The sequence below is a fragment of the Centropristis striata genome, chromosome 22 (genome assembly GCF_030273125.1).
Source record: "Centropristis striata isolate RG_2023a ecotype Rhode Island chromosome 22, C.striata_1.0, whole genome shotgun sequence".
Taxonomy (NCBI): domain Eukaryota; kingdom Metazoa; phylum Chordata; class Actinopteri; order Perciformes; family Serranidae; genus Centropristis; species Centropristis striata.
This window is the reverse complement of record NC_081538.1, coordinates 23,562,948-23,589,454: the sequence shown is the minus strand read 5'-3', so window position 1 is coordinate 23,589,454 and position 26,507 is coordinate 23,562,948. Positions and strand designations below refer to the sequence as shown.

Here is a 26,507-nt window from a genome sequence, read left to right as displayed (position 1 = left end):
AGACTCTAGCTTACGGCGACATGAACCATGAGTGGATAGGGAACGAGTGGCTGCCCAGTCTAGGACTACCTCAGTACCGCAGCTACTTCATGGAGTGCCTGGTGGACGCTCGCATGCTGGACCACCTCACCAAGAAGGACCTAAGGGTGCACCTCAAAATGGTGGACAGCTTCCACAGGTACTGGACTCACTTAGTCTGCCTCATTTTGACTGTCAGCAGACAGAATTAATCATATATTGCATAGATATTGGTGAAATTCCTATAGAATACTAGCTTGTAGATAGGGGGTGGTTTTCTTTCTCCATCTAAGTAACTCTTTCTGTCTGTATGTGCCCTATGGAGTCTGTAAAAGGGGACATAGTTTTAATGTTTTTATAAAGTGTGCATACATTTTAAAAGGTTGCACACATGCTCAGAGTCACGTGCACACTTAAGTAAGTCACTCTCTTTTATAGCGTTTCTAGTGCTAGGGACCATCTTTCCTGTAGAATATGCAACACCTCCAAAGAAGTCTTCATTTTTTTAACCCTTAATAGGGCACTCATTGAAATACTTGCAAATTCCAAATTTCAACCCTAGAGAATATTGGAGGATATTACATACAGCCAGAATGTTTAAAAAAAACATACGTAGATTTATGAGATTTAAAGTGGTGAATCTGGGAGAAAAAAGTTGCTTTTTCCCCACTTTTTTCTGGTAAATCTGCGACTGTTTTCGCGCAGATTTGCCACTTTAAATCTCTTAAATCTGCAACTTTTTTCTTGTAGATTTGCCACTTTAATCTAGTAAATTTGCAACTATTTTCTCAAAATATTATCTGAAGTTACCAAACATAGTTCTTTGCCTGATAAAGGGTTAAAACTGGCATTGTAGAAACATTCACAATTTTGTCATATTTAAACTGTCAGCAAACCCTTAAAAGAACATTTTTTACAAGTGTTTAAATATGTGTAAATTCTTAACATGCTACAATGCATTTTTAGTTGACTATCTTTGTAAAGTATAGTACAGTGAAACTAATTATGGTGATAATCAGAAACATCTTGAGCAGAAATCCATTGTGCTTCTCAACCAAACCAGTTTTATCAAATAAGGGCTTCTTTGGTGACATCTCATATTCACTAAGACTTCTTTGATATATGATGTGTTTTAAAACAATATTAAAAACCTATTTATTCTTCTTGGCATTCAGTCCCAGCTAGGCAAGAATCATTGGCTTTTTTATTTTGATACTCTTTTATTTTATTTTTTATCTCTAACTCTGTTTTTAGATTGAGTTTTTACTACTATTTTTTATTGCTTTACTGTTTTTAGTATTTTATTGTTTTCATTGTTTTTATTTATAACTATATTTGTGTATGTTTTTATTGTATTTTAATAACTGTACAGCACTTTGGTCAACTGTGGTTGTTTTTAAATGTGCTTTATAAAAAAAACTTTGACTTGACTTAACATAATAACACGTAACATAATGTAAGAAATAATTGCTGTAATTAGAGTCTATCGTCCTTTTTAGCTGCTACAAGCGGCGGTACCATAGCAGACATTAAAATCTACTAAAATGCTGTTGGGGAAAGGGATCGCATCAACAGTACTAGTGAAGTGCTTTTTTGACTTACTCAAGCCTGCATGTCATCTGCTGACAAAGATGTGTATATGTGTGATTTTCTAACACCAGAACAAGTTTACAGTATGGAATCATGGGTCTGAAGAAGCTGAACTATGACAGGAAGGAGCTGGAGAGACGCAGGGAGCACAGCCAGCACGAAATCAGAGGCAAGTGAACCCAAAATTAAAAAAAACAAACAATCATCATAACAAATGACTAAAAAGAGATTAGGCTTAAAGATGACATTTGTGTGTCCTCAGACGTGCTGGTGTGGAGTAACGAGCGGGTCATCCGCTGGGTGCAGAGCATAGGCCTGAGGGACTACGCCAACATCCTGCTAGAGAGCGGCGTGCACGGAGCCCTGGTCGCCCTGGACGACAACTTTGACTACAGCAGTCTGGCGCTGCTCCTCCAGATCCCAAACCAAAACACTCAGGTACTTCAGCTGCACCAGCACTTGACCACACCCACCTTCATCAGGCTGTTAAAATTATCGGTAACACTTTACAATAACCAACTAAGTAATGTTTATAGATGGTTTATAGACCAATTATTAACCATTTACAAAGTGCTATACATATTTAATCTTTAAATGTTTTCAATCAATTTCTTAAAGGTCTATGAATCATTTCAAAAATCATTAACATACTTAATATGGTTTTAAAATGTTATGAGTGCAACTAAAACTTTTGATAAACTATTAATTATAATTTAATTGTTTGCTAATGGCAAAGTAACAATAAACTTATATTAATATACCATCTATTTGTCATTTATAAATTATTTAGTTAGTTAAACATTAATATATTATGTATTTACCATTCTAAATGGCCTATTTACGGTTTATAAATGATGATTAAACATTAATAATCTATCTGTTTACCATTTATAAATGATTGTTAATGATTGTTAAGTGTTGCCAAATTATCATATTAACCCCTCCTGTTATGTTTCGGGTCAAATTGACCTTTTTCAAAGTAAAAAAATAAAGAAATAATTAAAACTAATTTTTTGGGGATTAAATTTCTTCTGCTTGGTTTAACCTTCTGAAATCTTCGGCTATTATGTCTGTTAAAAAATCTGTTAAAAATCTTTACCATAGTTTGTTATGAGTTTTTTCAGCGTTACCTCACCTAAATGTAACTTTGACTTATTTGATCAAAAATGTTGAACCCAAAAGAAACAAAGGAAAACATAAAATCCGATCTTGAAAATTATGTTTCAAAACTCAGAATATTGCAAATATAACATATAACAGTTAAAACGAGGATAATATCTAGTTCAATATTTTATACTAAATATAGTTGACATTGTCTCCAGTTTTACTTTTAAAAAAATCTGGCATGTAGTTTCAAGCCAGAACTTTAGAGGGAAGCTGATGGCAAGACTCGATGTTGCTTCATTTTTATGTCTTCAGGTCATGAAGAAGTAATATTGCAGGTGTTTTCATGGACTCCAGAGGGTTAATAAGTGTAATCAACATATAAAATGAAAATGCTCATGTGTAAAGTGCGAGGTGTGCAGGTGTTATATAATGTAATTATATAAGAAAAAATGTAAAATGTAAAATACATTTTTTTTAAATCAATGTCATGTAAAACCATTTTATTTTATATGTAGGTCTTTCCAATGTACATAAAAAAAAGTTTTAACATGCATTTTTTATGAAAAACAAGTGAATTATCCTCATTGAACCATGATCTGTGAGAGGTAAAGAACACCATTGCACTAAATATTGACTGGAATGGTTAGTAATGGAGTTAATAATGCAATATAAACAATGTTTATTGGGATTTTTTGGGTTTGTGACACTTTTAGATAAGTAAACATGCCCCTTGTCAAATTGACCCAAAAATGTTATTTCTGTTCCTGAGAGACGAACATAAAGAGGGTTAAGTATCTCAGACATGCAAAAAAAAAAAAGGTTGGAGCCATGACTTGCAAAAAATCTGCAAAAATCTGTCCGCAGTGCCTGCTCTAAATCACATGACCTGAATTTTAATTTTTAACATGTTTTTTATGGCATCGTGAAGCCGGATTTAAAGGTGCTGATTGCGGGCAGAAATATCATCTGTCACCAGCTTCAGTTCAGAAGTAGAAGTATGTTGTTATCAGCCTTCAAAAAGCTGGTCGACTCTAAATCAGAACATGCAGATTTGCCAACTGTCACTCTGGCAGGTCGCCCTGCTTATCTCATCTATACTCAGGTAAAATGGATATGCAGCGCGAATAACGTAATGTGTCAGCTGCCTCTGTTACCATTCTGCTAAAAATAGCCGGCCTTGTGGAAATCACAATGTGTTATGTGTGTGTGTGGTTTTTTTCCCCGCAGGCACGTCAGATTCTGGAGCGAGAGTACAATAATATGCTGGCGCTGGGCACCGACAGGAGACTGGATGAGGTGAGCTCCACTATTAACCACAAGACTGAATGTCACGTCAACAAAGCTGCTGAGTCATTCCACACAGCTACACTTTTAACCAACCCCATTCATATTCAAGATGGTTTAACAAGTGAATTAGCGCAAAATATATTTAATTACAGTTTCTATTTTGTCTGTAAATCAAACCAGTTAAATGAAGCTGCCCTATTATTAATGCACTCGGAGCATTAACTATGTATTTAAATGACTCACACAGAGATTAAGTGATTACGACGCATCTAATTATGAGCAGAGGGCCTTCACATCCTTTTTCTACAAGCCCAGCCAGTGCAACTGTTTTGAATACATTTTCAGTTTTATTTAATGATGCAGAAATCCTATTCCAACAAATTTTGCTTAGCCCTTACAGTACAGTGACCCAGATTTCCCATTGTCCCAATTCTGGCCACATTAAGGTTTTGAAAACAGAGAAGCCTTTACACAGCAAAAATTAACAATAGAAGAAGTCAGAACACTCAAAGCAAGATAACTTTTTTTTTTGAGTGCAGTTGTCCTTACAGTCTAATTAGGCCTTTTATGTAAGTATTTCAATTTAAGAAGTTTTGGAAGACGATTTGTCATCTTTCCTCAGAAGTAACAGTAACATAATGACTTTGGTTTCTTTAAAATGTTATCTTCACTTTCAGTAAGGGCAAATTGAAAGTGAAATGTATTCCTATTCTTGACTGTATAAAAGAAGTGGAATGTGGAATACAATTTTGAAGCCTCGAGTTTGGCATTTGGGCTGTCGCCATCTTGGTTTTTTGGAGCCAAAAGTGCTCATATTAGCATGACAGGCTAATCATTTATAAGCTAATGCTTGCACCTGCTTGGTTAGGAAGGTGCACATGTAATAAAACTGTGATAGTAATTGTGAATTATAGCTAGCAAAAAACAGGCTTAAAACAAAATGTACTTACCATTAAAAGTGAACGCCCGACTCCTTACAGTGTCTTTTAGTCCAACCGAATGCTGTATTGAAAAATCTTGAAGTGACTGAGACCATAAATTCATTATGAAAATGCTAACTGAGATAGCAAATTGAGAAGTTGTTATTCTGTCTTATTTTCCAACCACTGTAGTCGCCCCCTGCAGGCCATTAGAAAGAATGCAGGTTTAAGGCTGCCCCTTGATTCCTGCATGATTAATGAGCTTTTATTATTGACTGTAAATTAAATTTTAACCTTTTTGGACTAAACACTTTTTCACTTTTATTTATCCATCCATCAGTGTGATGACAAAGACTTCCGCGGCCCATCGTGGAGGAGGCAGTTCCCTCCCAGAGACGTTCACGGTATAAGTATGATGCCAGGATCAGCAGAGACGCTCCCTGCTGGATTCCGTCTCACCGCCACGTCTGGTCACTCCCGAAGATTGCCCCCTGAGGGTAAGCGCCCGTCTCTGCACCGTCACTCACCCACTGACAGATTATTATTTCACTAAGACTTGTTGGTGTTGCTCTTGGTGCTGTTTTTTATAGTGCATGTAATTTGTTAAAGGTGGATATTTTTCTTAAAAGTGGCTTTCAAAGGCAGCTACAAAGCGAAGGTTAAATCCACCTGTTGCACTGGTAGATGAAAGCAGCACACCTGAGCGCAGGAGCTGCTGCTCCTTGCTGTGTTGTGACTCTGTCTCTTGTTCTCTCTGGCGGCTGCTCTGCAGTCCTCTATGAGGCGCTGGATGACAGTCCTGACGACATGTATTTGGATTGGTTTCAAGGTCAGCTATGCCCCTCTGAGAGTTCTGGGCTTGTCGGCCCTGCGTGTCTTATTATTCTACATACACTCCCTCCTCTTCACATGGTCTCTGCCAACCACTGTCCGGCTGTATCTCTCCTTTTCTTTGTGGTCTCTCACCCTCACCTCTCTCTCTTTCTCTCTCTTTCTCTACTACTCTTGAATCTCTGATATCCAACTCCAAGGGTGTTGTTTTGCAAAGTTGCAAAATAGTCACGTTAGTCACCCTGGTTGTAAAAGCTAGGGGGTCAAGTTATGGATTAAGCCCCATGCTTGCTGGTGTTACCCTTGAAGTTACAGTAATTTAAGCAGCAAAACAAAAAAAGGTGGCTGGGCGGTGCTATGTAAGTTGGCCTGAATCAGGAGGTTTACATAGGTAACAGTATGTCTTGGATGTCTGAAGAACTCAAACTGACAGTTTGTGTCATTTCTCATCCCTCTGCTGTTAAAAGAGGACACTGGCTGAAACGGGCTTTAGGTAAAGGTTAGTTTCAGGTCATTACAACTTGGTTCTTGTTTTTGCAGTTTTGGTCTGATTACAATGTACTCAAAGTAATTGCTGAGATCTAGGAACAGTTACATTTCGTCAACAAAGTCAGAAAGGGTCGGAAACACAATCATACAGGTTGAAAACAATTTACCAAGATAAACCATTTCATTTGGAAGTAAATCTAAAGTGAGCAAAACCAAAAAGACCAAAAAGAATTTGTGACTGCACAGGAAAATGTGTTTGTGTACAATTGATGCAAGTGCAGGAACGTCAAAGCTACTTAGTGCAGGAAGTTACTGTGTAAAGGATGTTTTTATTGGGATAAAAATGTTAGTTTACCTGTTTGTTTCCAACCTAAAAAGTATTTCTCAACTGCAGGATTTGTTTAAAACCTGTATGATCGTCTGACCGTTCATGTAATTTGCTCCTATTAACTTTCTAGCGTTATCAACACATCCCCAGGTCTCAGCAATCAACTTTGAACAATGGCCAAAACAACCAAAATAATATAAACTCAAGATCTACTTACTCACTTAGCTCAGAGCTTTCTATTTCACAACATATTGTTTGATTTAGATTGCTAAGTTTCAACTAAAGTTGATTAGAATTAGGGCTGGGCAATATGGAGAAAATCAAATATCACCTCTTTATTTTTTTTAAAACAAATGCTATTCATATTGTGGCAATGTTGTAGGGCTGATTATTGTTGTATTTGCAAAAATATGATATATGAATTGATAAATAGTTTATATATATAAAATATAAAATTGGCGTCCCGGTGGCTCACACTGGTAGATCGCGTAACATTAAGGCTGAGTCCTTCCTGTGGCGGACCCGGGTTCGAATCCGGCCTGAGGTCCCTTTGCCGCATGTCCTCCCCTCTGTCTCCCCCTTTCTATCACTTTCAATAAAGCAAAAATGCCAAAAAAATTATCTTAAAAAAATATATATATATATATATATATTTATAATGACTAGGTGGGTTAAGATAACTAATAGTCCGAGAGCAATATAAAAGTCTGGTGAGTTTAGAGAATTACATCACTGTAAAAAAAAAACAAAAAAAAAACAGGAAAATACAACTCTTAGGCTGTATTTCAATATTTTGCTATATTGCCCAGCCCTATATCAGAATCATTAAACATTTGAACTAAGTAGCCCTTAAATTCATATTGTTTAATCAACTGGTGTTTTAAAGGTAAATAAAAGATCCAAGTTGTAATGAACAGGAAATTATGTTATAAAGGGATGCAGAGTGTATTACAACTGTGTCTCTACTGTTACAGCACCAGTTGTGATACATGACTGTGAATCATCCCTCCGCACCGACTTCAGCCAGTGTTCTCCTCTAACAAGGTGTTCCCAGTGACACTGAAACAGCCTCCCCGTGTTCCTCTGTCTCGACTCTCTGTGCTCCCTGGTCTGTGACGTCCACAATACACTCAAACCTTGTTGCTGCTGTTATCCACTCAAAACTTAAGACTCCCTTTGAGTGCGTTTATACGTAGCTTTCTCTTCCGAGGGTGACGCTACAAACAATCTCCGTTGTGTGAGGAAAAGTGTTTTGTTTTTGTGGCGTTGAGGACGTCTAATCATGTGGCACATGTTTGGGGTGGAGGAATGTTTCCTTCTCACTCTGGGTCCATGTGATGAAGAGGAGGCTTTGACATTTGGACTCATAGATCTTTCTGTCTCGCTGTCTCCCCCTACAGTCGGACCCTCTGCAGTGCAGCGGCTGGACAGCTCCACGGTGAGAACCTACTCCTGCTGAGAGGAAGCGAGGGACCTTAAACTGTACGCTGTATGTAACACAACACAGTCTCTCGCTAAATACACAGCTTTCTTCAGAAGCACTTAAAACAGATATTGGATTAAAGAGAAGAGGGACAATTGTTTCCCAAGATAAGTGTTGACTTGGCGAGCCTGTGCAGTGTTGCTGCCAGGTAGCTGTGATAAGGTGACGGGAGACTGCGGGGCGAGCAGCGAGCCACCGTCTCATACCGATGTCTCCGCTTTAAAGTCGGTCCAAAAAAACATGAGTCAGCCTCGGCCCGAGCTTTAAAAACCTGCTTCAAATAAACAAGGAGGTTCAGTTCCTCACGCAGAGACTAGTTAACAAAGTTCATTTGCATGATTATGATAGTTCGAGGCTTCTAAAAATAGGCCTTGTGAGATTTATCCAGACTTTACAAATTACAAAGTGAGCTTGCCCTAGTTTCATTTCCAACTGTTTTCTTTGTACTGCACCTGGCAGTACAAAGCAAACTCTCCCAAGTATTTGCTTTGATTTGATACACAATCTGACTGAGCCGTCTCCTTGCATCTGTAGTGACAACTTGATGCAAATGAAAGCAGAAAAGAGAACACTGAATCCTTCGTTGAATGTTTTGTTTAGCATGAAAAGCCCAGCTGACAGCTACGTACAGAACTGCGTCCTTGTTCAGTCAGTGGACCTTTTATAAAGGTAGTCGTGACTGACGGGGACGTTACCACTGTTACGCATTGCATTAAAGCAGTTCATGTGCTACAGGAGCTACTTTTCTGACTATTTGGGCTTTTTTTAGGACACTGTAAAGAGCATAGAGTGCAGCCTGTGGGCCAATGGCAACCCTGTCATACAAGTTTAAGTAAAGTACCCCATACAGGATGTCGTAAAAATGTCACATAGATTGCAATAATAACATAGTCAAATCATAGTATAGTATGCATTAAAATGCATCTTATTGGTGGTTTTGGTCTCACTCAACTAAGGTTTCTTTTGTCCATTAGTTGTTGTTTTTTGGAGTGAATCTCTGGCAAACACAAGATTTACAATAAAGAGATGCTTTTGCGGAGAAACTCAACTGTACAGATCTGTCGATTAAATCAAAAAAGTGAATAATAATGTCAGTATAGTATGTACAGAAGAGGATTAAGGTCACTTACAGTGGTGGAATGTAACTTAAGTACATTTACTTAAGTAAAGTAAACATTCCTCAAAATTGTACTTGAGTATTTACATTTTATGTAACTTAATACTTCTATTCCACTACATTTTAGATGCAAAATATTGTACTTTTTACTTCACCTCATTTAGCTGACAGCTTTACGTCAAGATTTAATGTTTTTTTTTAATGAAACCATATAAACAGTCAATTAGGTTGTTAAAATTAGCCCTACCTCGACAAAATTAAAGGCTGCTTACATAAATGCATCAATACAATTATCTAATAATATATTTGGAATATACATAACAATCTGAGTGTTTCTTCTGCATAATGAGTACTTTTACATTTGATACTTTAAGTACATTTTGATGCAGATATGTTTACTTGTTTTTGATGCAGATATGTTTACTTGTAGTGGACTAATTTTGCAGTGTGGTATTAGTATCTTTACTTAAGTAAGGGATCTGAATACTTCTTTCACCACTGACCACTTCGATTATAGAACACAAATGCATTTTGTAAAACATTCTTAGTAGACATAAAAGAAAATCGTAGTACAGTATGCTCAAAAAATGTCACGTAAATAGTCATATTACAGTGTGTCATAAAGGTTGACCAGTGTCAGAAGGAAGAGAAACCTTACGAGAGGAGGAGAAACCCTACAGCTGTTGTCAACATGGCCGCCACAGAGCAGCCGCAGCATACTAAACGTCAGTTGCTTAACTGGTATAACCGGTTTATATTTGTATTTATTTTTTAGGGACTATGGCTGCAAACTAGCAGTTTTGCTGTAATCCGGCATATTTACAAAGATGTTTTTCGATGTTCATTAACGTGCACTGTCCCTATCCAAAAATAAAGTATTAAAGTATTAAAGATAATGATTTCTAATTAGAATGTACTCACACAATGCACAGGTTGCCATCAGTGCATTTAGCAGTTTATGGATTGGGCTGCAGTAAACACAACAGCCAAGAGAACTTTTTAGTCCTCCACCAGTATCACCAGGAACATCCAGAATGTAATAAGTGCCGAGGTTAGAGGCACAGCAGACAGATAATGGTGATACAATGCTCTGACTGCAGGGTTATCATATAAGAGAGCAATGTTAGGAAAATAAATATCATCACAGCTGAGGGGAGAGATAAAGGAAGAGCAGAGGAGGGGCTGATTCAGTGGGGAAAAGTTTGTGCGAGTTACATCTTTATAACCATAATCTTGTGTTTCCAAAGAATTTGCTCATCCCATGAAGCGCCCTGCGGGCTGTTTCTAAGGCTTTCATCAGCTTATTTTTATAACTACTCCCACACAGTAAGAAAAGACAATACAATGCAAAGTTCAGTGAGAGCAAAGGGTTGAATTTGGGTACGGTACATGTGCACACAGAATAAAAACTGATTGTGTTGAACTGTTTTCTGAAGCTTTAAGCTGTTGTAAATATCTAGATTTTCCCACTGCTGCACGACTCCACCACCACAGTTTAAGATTTGCATAAAGGCACCAAAAAAACACCATCGTGACTTTCTCACTTCCTTCATTTCAGACTGAGCTTTTTAACAAAAACATTCAGTCTGTACTTGAATATTTTAAAAAACACGGCTCCTTAGGATGTAACTACACACACATATAAATCAAAAGGGAAAAAATATGCACCAAGTATTTCTAAAAATTGTGATCCATCTTATTAAGGCCCTGACTGAAAAAAAGACTAAGACTTTTACTACTTCAAGTAAAAGAAAGGGTGGCAATAAAGGTGGCAATAAAGGTTATGTCAATAACACAATTCAGCAAATACAAAGGAGAAGATTGTGAATGTGTGGAGTGAGCAAATTTTATGTTAAATTACAACATAATTTTGGCTCCTAACAATTATAAAAACAGATTTATCTCAGTTATTGTGTTACATTCTGTTTCACAATGATACTCTTGCTTTGTCTTGTGTTATAAATCCAGTGCAGTTTTCCTTAACAGCGCGTTGTTTGGCTGAGCAAGTAACTGTAATATGTTGAATATATATTTATGAATTTTAGTAGTATTTAATCTGATTTATTTTGGCCCAATTTATTGTTTTTATAGGATTTCTCAATAATATTTGAAGCACAGAAAAATTGGATTTTCTGGAAATTTTAATAAGAAAAGCCTTAGAGAATGCTGATAATGAAGGTCAATATACAGGTGCATCTAAATACATTAGAATATGATGGAAAAGTCCATTTCCATTAGTTCAAGTCAAATAGCCACAACCAGTATTGAGTCATATAGATGGACATACTTTTCAGAGGTCAACATTTCCATATTTAACATACTTTTTAAAATTGGTCTTGTGTAATATTACTTTTTTTTTTAGACACTGGATTTTAGGTCTTCATTAAATGTAAGCCATAATCATTATAATTAGAAGAAATTAAGACATGAAATGTTTCATTCTGTGTGTAATGGAACTTTATAATGCTGTTTTGAATTTAATTACTGACAAACTTGTCTGTTATATTCTAATTTATTGAGATGCACCTGTATTGCCAATAAATGCTGCCTGTTGAACGATTACTTCCTAATACAACTTCTTCCGAGCTGTAAGGCGCTCAAATGACTCGGTCAGGATGTTTGAATTCATAAACTTCACTTCACTGCCATTAAAAACGACTCACTCTGCTCCCTTCAGGTACAGTTCTGAATGGAGATTAACTAGTGGAGCTGCTGGACAGGCCAACCTGCAGAGGAACAAACCATTCTGATGACACGCACTGCCAAGAAGCCCTGCTCTCCTCTCTAACCCGCTCCCCTCCCCCTCCCCCCCCCCCCCCTCCCTATAAAGTGGGCACCAGATGCCGGTGCTAAACTGTCCCGCAGGCCGCCCCGTTGTCACCATTTCTACCTTTTACATGTACAGTAACTTGTCGAAGCATAATGTACTGTGTATTTCTTCTACAGGAGATGTGTAGGTTATCTGTAAATAAATATGCCATTTTTTTAATATATACACACATCTATGTATAAAAAAAAAAAGATATTCAGAGTTTGTGCAAAAAAACGTCCCTGCCACCTCATTTAGTGGACCATAGATTAATATATGCTGCTCTTTAAAACTGTCTCCATATTACCCCCCCGTCCTCTCTAGATCATTTTGTACATATGGTTTTATTTTTTCATTGTGCTGATGATGATGATTAACCTGTGCTGCACCATATAGAGAGAGGAAGACTGGATGTTGTGTGAAAACCCTGCCCTCTAGTGGTGTACAAGAGCCACTCTGAGCCCCATTTCTGGCAACTTCATTCTCCTTTCTTACGGACTCGCTGTCATTAAAAAAAAAAAAGGAGCGTTTCAAGTTTCAAGGGGACATGTCGGCACACTGGAACGACATGACAAGCACTTTGATACAACCGCATCAACTCAACGGACTATTTAGTAGCCAAGGACAAAACAAAGAGACGCCATTGCTCTCCGAAGTCGCACAAACTTCTTCTCAGAGAACAAAAAAGCAGGACGTCAGTCATAGAACCTGTCACTTGTTGTACTGTATGTTTTGTCAGGCGATACATTGAGACAAAAGGACAACTACACACTCAGCCAAGCTGGCCTTCTCCCCCCACCCCTCAGACATTAACAGAAACAGAGGAAATAACTGAAAGACAGACTGCTTTAGCTCATAGTGTGTGTAGAGTGTATATGACCATGTTGAAGTGAGGTGACATTTAATGACAAACCTGTTGCTTGCTGTGACTTACATTGGTGTAACTGTTAACTCTTTGTTTCCGTCAGAGTTTCCAGGGTAAGCTATCGTACGCCCTGTTTTCTGTCTTTGAGTTATTTCTGATGGACGATTCAAACGAGTGTTACGCTTTTGATTTGTTTTTACATTCAATTTGCACGAACAATGAATCATTTTATTTTGTGTCCATTTTTTTTAATTTATTACTTCTTGTACTTTGGTCAAAACTAAGTGGTGAGCAAGCAAATTTTCATTGTCAATAAAAAAGAAACTACTGTCAGTAAATGAGTTTGGATCATTATTTTTTTTATCAATAGGTAAAAATGTTTTATGGTTCAAGGGTATCATTTCATTCTTCGGCATTACAGTTTCACATTATCATTCAGGTTACATACAGACAGACTGTAACTGTAGTAATTACACATTTTAACTCAACTTTGAGTTCAGGTTTGCACAAAACTTGCAGCAGGAGAGGTTTTGCGAAATTGTGTCCAACCTCTGATTTGTTATCCAACAGGTAAGTTCAGGCTTTGCGAGGTCTCAGCACTTTTTCTACCTGCCTCTCGATTTCTTTAAAGACGTCTGGGTCCTCGATGGTTGGAGTTATCTGTGGGGAAAATAGTTCCTTTGTAAATCAACTGGCAAGGTGAATTTGTTGAAATTATATTGAAGGAGAGAAACGATAGCAAAGCAAATGGTGCCAATTAATATCTGATGAAGCAATGGAGTAATTTATGTGATATGACTTTTTTTTCTATTTCTGGATGGCTCAAAATATGGTGTTTTTCTGTTATTTCTGGAAAAGCCACAATACCACATGCATCAACAGACTATAGTAAGACCATTTTGAGGACATCAGGTCATTTCAAATTTTTACGACTTTTCACCAACAATTTCGACACGCTATTATATGACTTTTTTTCAAAAATGTTTTTTTGTAATTTCTGGAAGAGCCACCCTACTACATGTAACAAAATACTATAATTAGAACATTTTGAGAGTATTGGGGCATTTAAAAATGTTAGGACTTTTTCACCAAAAATTTCGACATGCTATAGTATGACTTTTTAAGTTTTGGACATCCCAAAATATGGTGTTTTTCTGTTTTTTTTTTCTGGAAAAGCCACCTTACTACTTGTAACAAAATACTATAATTAGACCATTTTGAGAGTATTGGGGCATTTAAAAATTTCATGACTTTTCACCAACAATTTCGACATGCTATGGTATGACTTTTCAAGTTTTGGACATCCCAAAATATGGTGTTTTTCTGTTGATCCATATTATCCATAATATGACCAGAAATGACAGAAATACACCATATGAGAGTCCAAAGAAGAAATAGTCATACTTTCGTATGTGGATTTTTATTTAAAAAAATGTCAAATTTTAAAATGCCTAAAAATGCTTAAAATGGCCGAATTATCTTATGTTGATACATATTAAAGTATTCTCTGTCAAATAATGACAGAAAAACACCATATTATTGGATGTCCAGAAATGGAAAATAAGTCATACTCTAGAATGTTGAAAAAAATATAAATATTATATTGATACGTATTAGAGCAAAATTTGACCAGAAATTATAGAAAAACACCATATCATTGGTATCCAAAAATGGAAAAAGTCATTTTATAGTATGTCGAAAAAAATAAGAAAAAGCTAATAAAGTTAGAAAATGCCCTGAAATGCTCAAAACTGTCCTATTATAGTCTGTCAAAAATGACAGAAAAAAGGTATATTATTGATTTTCAGAAATGTTGTTTCCCCTCATCGATTTTTTTGAATACATCCTGCAGCACTTGAATTTAAATGAACTATTGCTGATGGGAATAATGCAGCTGTCTCGTACCTTGTAGGGCTTGCCGTTGACCAGGTTAGCTAAAGACGAGCGAGGGATCTTGCCAGAACGCGTCTTCGGTAATCCCCGAACAAAAAGCACTTTCCTGAAGGCAGCCACTGGTCCGATGGTGTCTCTCACCAGCCTCACCATCTCATTTGTAATCTCCTCTTCATTTTTCTTCACACCTGAGACACACAGCACATGATGCAAATTTACACATTCATTTTTTTTACCCTCTGGGGTCTGAGCCTATTTTGACCGTTTTTGAATACTTTTGATTACCCATATTTGGTATACATTTTTTCTTCATCAATATGACCTGCAAGTATTTTCTCACTTGAACAACATATTCAGCCCAAAAATTATGAAATCCGAGTTGAAAAATTATACTTTTTACTGCAATAAAAACCACAAACATACTCAATGAACTGTTTTGGAACTTGAAAATGTAAACATAGGATACAAATATGAACATATAAAAAGGTAACAATTTAAATATAATAAAACTATATACAAAAAAGTCCTATAAAAACATGTGTATTTATAGGCTATTTTTCCCTTGTTAGCTGCAAAACAAACTATGTGCAAAATTACACAGAGACCTACACCAACGCTCAAATATTTCTGTACTATCAAATTAAAACTGTCATATCTTTGGTTTTACATGACCTAGGAATGTCAAACAAAAATTGGGAGAAAGTCTCAAGTCTGTACTTTGGAGTGAAGTTGATAGCAGCGCTCCATGTGACCTAGTTTTTTAGTTAAACGTCACGTGATCTGATCATTACAGCACGATCATAGACCCCAGAGGGTTAATGCCACCTGGATAATATTGCTTGTTTCCAATTATTGTCATTTTATCAACGCTTCTTTTTATTATTGCTATACACTTATTGCTGCTGTTGTAACCCTAACCCAGTAGTGGGACTAATAAGGGAATATCGTATCTTATATTCTATATAAGTTCAGTTGATGCCTTACCATTCTTGAGTACACACAGGGCCAAGGGAACAACTCCCTTCAGACTGTCCTCTAGTCCCACCACAGCACAGTCTCCCACCGCAGGGTGCTGCAGCACTGACTGCAAAACACACACACACGCATGGTAATAACACAAAGAAGAGTTGTGGGAAAACTGTTGTGTCACCTCCTCTGTAATGTTTCTCCTACCTCCTCCAATGCCCCAGCTGACAGCCTGTGGCCTGCCACGTTGATGACGTCATCAGACCGGGACATGATGTAAAGAAAACCCTCATCATCCACAAATCCTGCATCCATGGTGTCATAGTAACCCTGATGATGGAACAGAGAGGAATCACTACATTGTGTTTCAGTCATAGAAAGAGAATAGGACTTACATAGAGACGTCAGGGGCGTTAAGGCACTTTTTGTAGTTCTTTTGTCTCTTTGTAGTCATTTTGTGTCTCTTTGTAGTCATTTTGTGTCTTTTTGTAGTTACTTTGTCTATTTGCAGCCACTTTGTGTCTCTTTGTAGTTATTTTGTGTCTTTTTGTAGTATTTGTGTGTCAATTTGTAGTTGCCTTGTGTCTCTCTGTGGTCATTTTGTGTCTTTTTGTAGTTACTTTGTGTCTCTTTGTAGTTCATTTTTGTCATTTTGTAGTATTTGTGTGTTTCTTCTTAGTCATTTTGTAGTATTTGTGTGTCTCTACTTAGTCATTTTGTGTCTTTCTGTAGTATTTGTGTGTCAATTTGTAGTTGCTTTGTGTCTCTTTGTGGTCATTTTTGTGTCTCTTTTATTTAATTGTGTGTGTTTTTGTAGTTACTTTGTGTCTCTTTGTAGTTAATTTTTGTAATTTTGTAGTATTTGTGTGTCTTTTCTTAGTCATTTTGTGTCTTTTTGTAGTAATTGTGTCAATTTGTAGTTGCCTTGTGTCTCTCTGTGGTCATTTTGTAATTTTGTAGTATTTGTGTGTCTCTTCTTAGTCATTTTGTGTCTTTTTGTAGTATTTGTGGGTCAATTTGTAGTTGCTTTGTGTCTCTTTGCAGTAATTTTGTCTTTTTGTAGTACTTGTGTGCCTCTTTGTAGTTGTTTCCCCCCTTTCTTAGGCTATTGCAGTCTTTTTTGCATCATTTTGTTGTCATTTTGGTCTATTTGTAGTCTTACAACAATGACATCTCTCTCTTTGTATTATTTTTGTTGTTGTTTCTTTGAGGTCATTAAAAGTTTTGGTACCTGTCTCTTGACATGACACTTTGGACCCTCTGGCCTGTGCCCAGTACATCTTATCAGTATAATTTTATTTTATTTCAATGGGAGAGCCTCTATCATTCCAAACACAGAACATATAAACCACCATGAAAAGACAATTATTTTAAAATGAAACATCTGTGTGTCAGTTCACTAAAGAAGAAGACATGGCTTGAAAAAATACTTACAGTGGCACCGTCTTCAGGTTTGTTTTTTTCCATCTGTACAGATTTTTTTTTTTTCCGCAAAATATTTTTATTGAAAAATACAATAAGAAATTTCCAAACAGGAATAAAGTTATCCTTTTCTTATTGTTTTAATACAAATATGTAAACAGTGACATATTCACATGAAAGTGAACGAAAATGAACAAAAACACAATTTTTTTTTTCCTCTACAATTTTATCAGAGTGCAGTGTCTGTAATCTGTACAGATTATATTGAGTCGTATATTTTATTGTTTATTTGAATGTATAAGGTCTCTCTGTGACTGCACGTGGCTCTGTAATACAAGATTTCAACACTAGAGGGCCACCTTTTACCACAAACCCCTCACTACCAGCTCTACTACATAATTCAGTCAGTGTCATAGAGAGGAATTGAACAGAACTTCACACAAGCACTATTGTTCTGAGGGAAATAATGATGTAATGTCTTACTGAGAACTTGGTGAAGTAGAGCTCCTTGAACAGGTCGCGGTTCTGCCACAGTGACAACGCAGCACCAGGAGGTAACGGCAGCCTGAAAGGGACAGTATTCAACAATGAAGTTCACTTCCGATCCAGTATTTCACTTTAACCCTTAGCTTCTGCCATGAAAATGCAAAAAAAATATTAACCCTTTGATGCACAACATGGGTCAAAAATGACCCTCATTCATTCCCCATGTTATTTAATGCTTGCTGTGTGTTTCTGTGCTCTATCTTTTGATATCAACTTATTTTATGATTGAATATTCCAAGTATTCTTTAAATATCTTGTTTTTGAAAACAACAGATCATTATTTGGTTTGCCTTTCATACTTTATGAAGAAAAGACGTTTTTGTATTACTACATAGCTAGCTACTTGGCTAAGTAGCTTGCTAAGCTAACTACTCAGCCAAGAAATCAGCTAAGTATTTAGCTTAGCAAGCTACTTAGCTAAAAAATGGATATGGGTCATTTTTGACCCATGTTGTGCATTAGAAGGGTAGTGACACAAAATGGAATTTTATTCAAAAATTAATAAAGGAAAATATAAAAATTAGGATGTATGATGATCAAAAACAAACTAATTGAGGAAAACCTGGAATACTGAATGATGAAAATAACTTATTGTAAAGATATAGAAAATAAAAACTGTCAGGTCACTTTAGACCCATGTTGTGCATCAAAGGGTTAAAGCTGAGTATATTCTAGCCCCATACTAGAGGATCATTTGGCAAATTTTAGGTCAGATCCGCCACCTCCCAATAATCTCTAAGGTGTGGCAGATCTAAGTCTGGCCTGGATAAATTATCCGTCAAAATGTTACTGACTGGATCAGATTAAACTTGTATGACATTTACATCTTGAAATCCTGTAGCGTGACAGGAACAGCAATGGATTGTTGCAGGGATGACGTATTCTTATAGGCCAACCCGGGAGTTAATATCAATCTGGCTCCCACAACAAAAAGCCAGTGGCATTTTTCAATGGATTTTGGATTATTGCAGAAAATAAGCTCCGTGGCATACACAAGTTATGATACGTTTTGATTGACAACCTCTGTAGTCTCATTGTGTAACCACAGAGCTTATTCAAGGCGTCTAACCAAAAAGACATTCAAAAACTGATGCTAGAGATGCTGGAAATGCAAACCCATTTCTGAGGAAGCCCAATGGCATCATATCACTGGAGTAAATCACATCAACAGAAACATGGCTGCCAACAGCATGAATGCAGCTTTTGTCTCCTGAGCCAGGTGGACAAAAGAAAAGGAGGACAGGCTTTTGGAATTATGGCAACAGTACGAATGCTTGTTTAATGTCTGGAGCAAAATGTACCACAACAGAAGAGTGGAAGCATCACTCTGAGAGAACGCCATGTCTGCAGTCTCCCTTCTCTTGTGTGTAACAGAAAGAAGCACAGTAAAGGTGAGTCTGCAATACATAAAAGTAAATATATGCTGGTAGGAAGGCTCTCCGATTTCGAATCACAAATATCAAACCGTGTGATATTTACATCTTGAAGTAAAGTATGAAAGGAGCAGCGATGGAATACAGAGTGCTGCAGGGATGATGTATTTTTGTAGGCCAAAGTTAACATCACCCTGGTTCCCTCTACAAAAAGACAATAGCATTTTTTTTCAATGGCTGCATGACAGCATGAATAACAGCGTGATGCAGCTTTCGTCTCCTGAGACAGGTGGACAGTAGAAAAGGAGGACAAGCTTGTGATATTATGGCAACAGTAGTAGAGTGCTTGTTTAATGTCTCAATTTTCAACAGACATAAAGCATGATAAGTCATGGGATAAAAATCATTAGACCCTTGTTTTCTTAATTTTTTTGTTCATTTTAATGCCTGGAACAACTAAAGGTACATTTGTTGGGACAAATATGATGATAACAACAAAAATAACTAATAAGAGTTTCATTTAAGAGCTGATATCTAGACATTTTCCAGGGTTTTCTTGATAATAACCAAAATCATTAACAAGAAAACCATGGAAAATGCCTAGATATCAGCTCTAAAATTAATTACTAGAATACAAATAAAAACAATTTTTGTTGTTATTATATTTGTCCAAACAAAGGGTTGTCTAATATTTTTTTCCACAACACTTTCTATATAAAAACAACAGTTTCAGGTTTCAGTTATTTTAAGTTCAGCGATTATTAACCCTTTGATGCACAACATGGGTCCAAAATGACCCGCATTCATTTCCCATGTTATTTTATGCTGGCTGTGTGCTTGAATAACTTTTTTTTATTGCAACAGATCATTATATCACTTTTTCCTTTCATACTTTATGAAGAAAAATACTTTTTGTATTAATACATCAAGTAGTGTAGTAGTGATACAAAAAGTGATACACTAAATTAACAATTTTAGTATATGTGTAACTATGTTTGTCTTCTTTTTAAGGTTTACGTTTAAAAGAGTTGTTAGAACCACCAAATTACATTGGAAAATCACATATTTTAAAATTTGAGACTTATTAGAGCCACCAAATAATAATTTCCAGTGGAAAAACACCAATGTGAAAAAATAGGATAGTTAATATTTGTGTCTTCTTTGTCAGGTTCTAAATTGGTGATTGGTGAATTGATGACAACATATAAACACCTTCTAATGCACAACATGGGTCGAAAATGTCCTTGTCAAAAGGGGTTTTATTCAAAAAGTAAGAAATTAAAACAAAATTAGGATGTATGATGATCAAAAACAACTTATTTGAGGAAAACCTGCAATACTGAATGATAAAAATAACTTATTGCAAAGATATAGAATATAAAAACTTAGTCGGGTCACTTTAGACCCATGTTGTGCATCAAAGGGTTAAGAGCACTCCACTGGATTGTACCCAATAAAATAAAGGATAAGCGTCTAGACTCTCAGCCAGCCTCTGCTAGACTTCACCTCGCCTTACACACACTGAGACTCGGCACACAAAAACACACACGGCGGCAGATAGGAGAGCTCGGTTACTCAGTCTGTGTTTATCCAGCGACTACCAGTAATCCCCCTCCTTGACCAGTGTCGTGACCAAGATGATCCCATTTCCCAAGTTTGAACCCCAAACACGCCTCTGCATAGATTACTTTCACTACGAGGAGAATGGATCAAAAACCCTATCTCTGATGCCAGTTCGCTGCTGAAAGTGGATGATAAAAAAGCATCCAGTTGGCAGTTTATGTCTGCAGCGAAATCTACACACTCCCTTCCAATATGACTTGAGCCAAAAGAAAGTAGTACATTACATTATAAACTGAAAAAAGTAATGTTGTAATGAAATCTGGCTGCCTCCTTTGCATTTAAAGAGTCTGCCACACTTTGAACGCTTCCTACGCATAAACGCTCCACTTCAAACAATAAAATCAACCCAGATTCTAAAAAAGTTGGGAGGCTGTAACTGCAATAAAATCCTTTTTGACCTACATTTAATTGAACACAGCACAAAGATAAGAAACCTACTGATAACACATTTAAACAACCTCACAGAGTATTGATTATGGTTTTATGAAGCTGTGGGACTGTACAGACTTCCTGACTACTAGAAATCCAGTAACAGCTGTTCCCGTCTGTTTACAGCTCCACCTGAGGTCATCCCTGTATATGTGAATTCCTTGGAAATCCCCCGCGTTGGCACCGAGTCAATGGCAGCAGTTACAGAGGACAGGGAAGTGGAGCTGTGGAGTGATAACAGATAGGGAGCAGGCTGGGAGATAAGGCAGCACAGAGGGCGAAGGGTTGAGGGCTCGATGGAGTCCACTTTGCACAGCAGCTCTCTAACATAAACTCACATGCATACTTGAAGCCAAATAGTGATTTATTACATCAACTTCCTTCAGAAAAAGTAACCAAAACGAAGCTTATAATTGTGATATTGACATGTCAAAATCACTTTATTCTACATGTCTCATTTAAAATGTTGCCAAATAAACCGTTTGGAATAACCAGATCCTGTTAAAAACATAAAATTCTGCACTCCTCAGTGCAACTGTGAAGCTATTATTGATTCTGCTGAGTCGAATTGTCACGTGACAAATATTCACTGAAAATCAGGCAGAACTGCAGCCTGTTTACACAGAGCTGAGAGGAGAGGACAGGAGAGGCTGCAAGTAGAGGTTGTAAAAATGCAAATAGCTCAATATCTATAGCATGTGGAGACACACTTATTTTTCCAATATTCATGACACTGTTTTTTTATATGAATTAAATTGTATTCCAATTTTTAGGGGTTAGGGTTAGCAAAATTCAACTTTCGTTTTTTCTTATTTATGATTTATGTCTATAGCGACTACTATCCATTAAAAAGGCCGCTAAGAGGCTAAGTGGGCTCCCGACTGTGACGCGTTCCAAATAATACTTACAAAGAATCCATGAAGTTCAGATGCGTTAAACTGGTTTATTATGCAAACAAAAAATGAACTGAAAAGTAGTAATATCGGAGCCTACACTCACCCTCTTTGTTCTACCTCCCACCATACAACTGAGCAGGTAAATAGGTGAAACCAAACACCAAACAGATGTGTGCAGCCTAACAAATAAACAACATAGGCAAAAATACACATTTTGGCTCCTACAATGTATTGTATTGCACATTATAATTGTGCTAAACTTCACAAAAGACATTTTATAGTTGTTCCCACTTCTAGTCATGATTGTGCTGATTCCATAGAGGTACATAACTTTATATAAAGGATATATTGCAGTGAAATACAAGGCTAAACTGCAGGAAAACAGCTTGGGGCTCAGAGTGTTATAATATTCGAGTTCTAATTGATTATACTGTTTCCTATCACATTATAAATGTGTTTGCATGTTGCGAGAGACGGAGGAAAGGTAAAGCAATGACTGAACTGCTCACACGGCTGCGAACATAATCACTCAGCTTACCTCACCACGATATTTCCCAGGGTTCTTGGCTTCACCTCCTGCATGTCATCATCGATCACCGTGACTAGTGGAAAGGGAAACGCATGCAATTCATATTCAGAGGTGGTGTATCACCCACTGGCAAACTGGAAGAGCAAAATTATTAAACACTCTGCAGGGAATAAGGAGCAGTTGCTTGGTTTTATCCATTTCACTTTGGCTTTTAAAGGTATCTGTAATTAAGGGGCAGTGTTTCTGACATTAAAATAATGACCGGGAAATTAAATTTAATATGAACTGTTGCTGGGATTCTTACCATTGTAACCTGGGACAGGTTTGCCAGCTTGACCTGCAGGTGGCGTGAGCGAGTTCCCCAGACCGATGCATGAGGAGGTGATGGGGGAGCCGGTTTCTGAAGAGACAGACACAGAAAAAAAAGATTCACTGAGTGTCATATTTGTGTGGAAAACCTTTAAAGTTATATTCAAAGCACAAGAGCTCTGAATCTGAAATGAAACCACACAGTTTTGACACAACCTCGACACAGTTTTCTAGCTTTTCTGCTTTCTATGCAAATGTTAAAAGCTTCTAAATGCGGAGCTGTGTGTCTGATCAGAAGAGCCGTGTGTGGTTGTTGCATTTCTTAACCTACATTATGCAAAACTATGACAGCTCCTATGGGCTCTCCCCGACTCTCCTGCCACCCGACTGTGCTCCACATACTGTACAGCGAAGCCTCCGACTGGCCCGCCCAGAGAATGAAAAACAGGATCGATCCAGCTCAGTAAGCAAGATTATATCAGGAATCACACCGCAGCAGAGCAGCCCGAGATCAGCATCTGCCTTCCATGATGAACTGAAATATGGAGGAACTCTCCTACTTCTCAGTCACTCGGTGTTTGTCAGTTTCTCGCTGCAAATACGAAAAACAAAGATGCAGCTGAATGCTTCCATCTGTCTGTCATGTTTCCTTTTTTCTTTTCTTTTTTAAAGCTGAGAGTGTGACTGATCTAACATGCACACAACAGGTGACAGACAAATAATCATTTCATTTGGTCTGGTATATCTGCCTGTTTACTGTGTTTTTTTCAGCCTGTAGGTGCAAGCTGTTTGAACAAAGGGAAATCTTAAAGAGAGGACTGAGAGCTTCACTGGCTGTTTAAATAAACATTAGATCAGTAATGTGACCAGTGGTGTGTGGTCCATTAGGGAAGCTGCAAAAAAGTTATTATAATTTCACTTATCACTCTCACATAGATCAGACGTTATTACAGAAAACGAATGAAAAAGCACAGTTTGCAGTGTGCAGATGGGCATCATTTTCTCTGCCCGACAGCGGGATGCGTGTCATTTTTTTGGGGATTTTCTTCATGACCTCTGATTGGTTGACACTGCATGCTGAAAATAACCATATATGGGAAAAATCCACCCAATTTCTGTGGCTTTAAGATGGACTATGTTGGTAAAAATGATATTTTTTGCCTGGTTTGTTCATCTTCTTTTCTGGCCCATAATTTAGTTTTTTATCCAACCTGGCAACACCACATCAGGTTAAACCAGGCTTACCGGCTTCTGTCTGGTTGAACCACCAGCTAGTAGCAACAGCAGAGGCTGCAAGGCAAGATTACAGGAATGTCTGCAGTAATATCAGACATATTTGTGAATTTAGGGACATTTTATGAATCTAAAAATATGAGGTTATTATCTACAGGTGGTGCTTTGAAACATGTGATAAGTGATGAAAAAGCGCTGCCTGCAGTCTTTGTCTGTGTGCAGATGGGCATCATTTTCTTCACCCAACGTCAGGATGTGTGTCTTATTTTTTCAGATTTTCTTAGTGGCCTCTGATTGGTTGACACCACATGCTGAAAATGACTGGATGTGTGGTCATTTTTCTGCACAATTTGGTGGCTTTTTAGATGGATTATGTTGGTAAAAATGAGCCAGGATGAGCTGATATTTTTTGCCTGGTTTGTTCATCTTCTTTTCTGGCTCATAATTTAGTTTTTTATCCAACCTGGCAACACCACAGTAGGTTAAACCAGGCTTACCGGCTTCTGTCTGGTTAAACCACCAGCTAGTAGCAACAGCAGAGGCTGCAAGGCAAGATTACAGGAATGTCTGCAGTAATATCAGACATATTTGTGAATTCAGGGGCATTTTATGAATCTAAGAAATTAGATTATTGTCTACAGGCGGTGCTTTGAAACAAGCGATAACTTTGGATGAATTATGTTGGTAAAAATTAGCTAGGGTGGGTTGAAATTTTTATTTGTGATACTGCTGAGGGTTCTCCTTATTTTTCTCAACATTCATCTTAAGTAAATATTATTAGACCACTCTTGTTTCTTTCATTTTCTTGTTCATTTTAATGCCTGGTTCAACTAAAGGTGGATGCATCTTTGATAATAACCAAAATCATCATCAAGAAAACCATGGAAAAATGTTAGATATAAGCTCTTATATTAAACTCTTATGAGCTATTTTTGTTGTTAACAAACAAATGTACCTTTAGTTGTATCAGGCATGAAAATGAACAAGAAACTGGAGAAAAATTTACAAATAATTTTTTCCATGACTGTATTTGTGAATTCAGGGACATTTTATTAATCGAAAAATATGAGGTTTTTGTCTACAGGTGGTGCCTTTAAACAGTCTTTGTCTGTGTGCAGATGGGCATCGTTTTCCTGGTGTCATATTTTTGGATTTTCTTAGTGACCTCTGATTGGTTGACACCGCACGCTGAAAATGACTGGATCTAGGGTATTTTTTTTGCCCAATTAGGTGGTTTTATGATGGATTATGTTGATGAAAATGAGCTAGGGTGAGCTGATATTTTTTGCCTGGTTTGTTCATCTTCTTTTCTGGCTCATAATTTATTTTTTTTATCCAACCTGGCAACACAGAGGCAGAAGGTTAAACCAGGCTCGTCGGCTTCCCGCCAACTAGTAGCCGCAACGTAGGATTACAGGAATGTCTGCAGTAATATCCAACATATTTGTGAATTCAGGGACATTTTATGAATCTAAAAATATGAGATTATTGTCTACAGGGGGTCTCTGGGTACCTCTGTGCCGCCAACAGTTTCTCAGTATAGTGTCTGATTGCAGCCGTGACGGGGCACAGAGCTTCAGAGAGCTGGGGATGAGAATATGATAATAATTCTCTTTGGATTCTGTTGCATAAGAAATACTTTCGAAATGTTAAGCAATACAAAAACGGCCCAAATACACAAAGTTACATTCAGGCTGTAGACCCACCTGGTGGAGAAGTTTCGTCACGCCACTGCAACAATTTCCATAATTTCTCCACTATATACTGCATACATGTGCCCATTTACTTATCTTTTGTCTTTTTCATTATCTGTGGGTGCTTGCTGTTTGCACAAAGGGAAATATTAATCTTCCGAGCTTCATTGGCTGTTCAATTAAACACAAGCTCTGACATGTGACAACATTAGAAACCAGTCTTTTTGACAGTAATAGAGTTAACAAACAAAAGGCAGCTAAATTACCTCACATGCTGCCACTTTTCTTTAAAAACATGCAAATTTATGCACGAGCCGTTCCAAAAGGTAATCAGATCATCGACTCTATATGATGTTTCTGTCATGTATTGTGCTTGAGTTATTGTGGCCACGAGTGCCTTGGCATTTTCCCCTGTTAATATGCAAATTCATGCAGCAAGGTGCACTAAACCTGAATCAGAGCCGTTATTGCACAGTGGGGGAAGTTTACAGTTTCAATCACGTATTCTTCTAAAATATGCAGTCGGTGGCAGCGCTGACGGCAGAAGTGGCTCGTCTTCTGAAAGGGCAAAGGTCGGCTGCGAAACATTCAAGGTAGCAGGTCTGCTATGCAAATCGCTGCTCAGTCAATACGACGACGATGCACAAAAAGGCATCTCAGACGGCTCATTAAACCCTGAGGGAGAGCTAAAGCAACAGAGTGCTCCAGCGAGGTGACGCACCTGACAGAAAGACTGCAGGGCTGCAGAGA

The 26,507-nt window shown here is 37.4% G+C and overlaps 2 protein-coding genes across 2 annotated transcripts in view; one reads left to right on the top strand and one right to left on the bottom strand.

Annotated features, from left to right (window-relative positions):
• The window catches only part of ppfia2 (PTPRF interacting protein alpha 2), a 270,055-nt gene extending 257,522 nt beyond the window's left edge, over positions 1-12,533 (top strand). The window contains exons 25-32 of the mRNA XM_059325903.1: positions 3-178; positions 1,680-1,777; positions 1,871-2,046; positions 3,943-4,011; positions 5,263-5,419; positions 5,695-5,751; positions 7,971-8,008; positions 11,848-12,533. Coding sequence (XP_059181886.1) covers positions 3-178; positions 1,680-1,777; positions 1,871-2,046; positions 3,943-4,011; positions 5,263-5,419; positions 5,695-5,751; positions 7,971-8,008; positions 11,848-11,859 — 783 coding nt within the window. The 3' untranslated portion in view covers positions 11,860-12,533. The remainder of the gene's footprint in view (positions 1-2; positions 179-1,679; positions 1,778-1,870; positions 2,047-3,942; positions 4,012-5,262; positions 5,420-5,694; positions 5,752-7,970; positions 8,009-11,847) is intronic.
• Positions 12,534-12,831: 298 nt separating this feature from the next.
• Positions 12,832-26,507, bottom strand: part of acss3 (acyl-CoA synthetase short chain family member 3) — an 81,490-nt gene continuing 67,814 nt past the window's right edge. The window contains exons 11-17 of the mRNA XM_059326396.1: positions 22,826-22,921; positions 22,531-22,594; positions 17,609-17,690; positions 15,911-16,033; positions 15,722-15,821; positions 14,750-14,925; positions 12,832-13,504 (exon numbers count right to left, since the gene is read on the bottom strand). Of these exons, the coding sequence (XP_059182379.1) occupies positions 13,421-13,504; positions 14,750-14,925; positions 15,722-15,821; positions 15,911-16,033; positions 17,609-17,690; positions 22,531-22,594; positions 22,826-22,921 (725 nt within the window). The 3' untranslated portion in view covers positions 12,832-13,420. The remainder of the gene's footprint in view (positions 13,505-14,749; positions 14,926-15,721; positions 15,822-15,910; positions 16,034-17,608; positions 17,691-22,530; positions 22,595-22,825; positions 22,922-26,507) is intronic.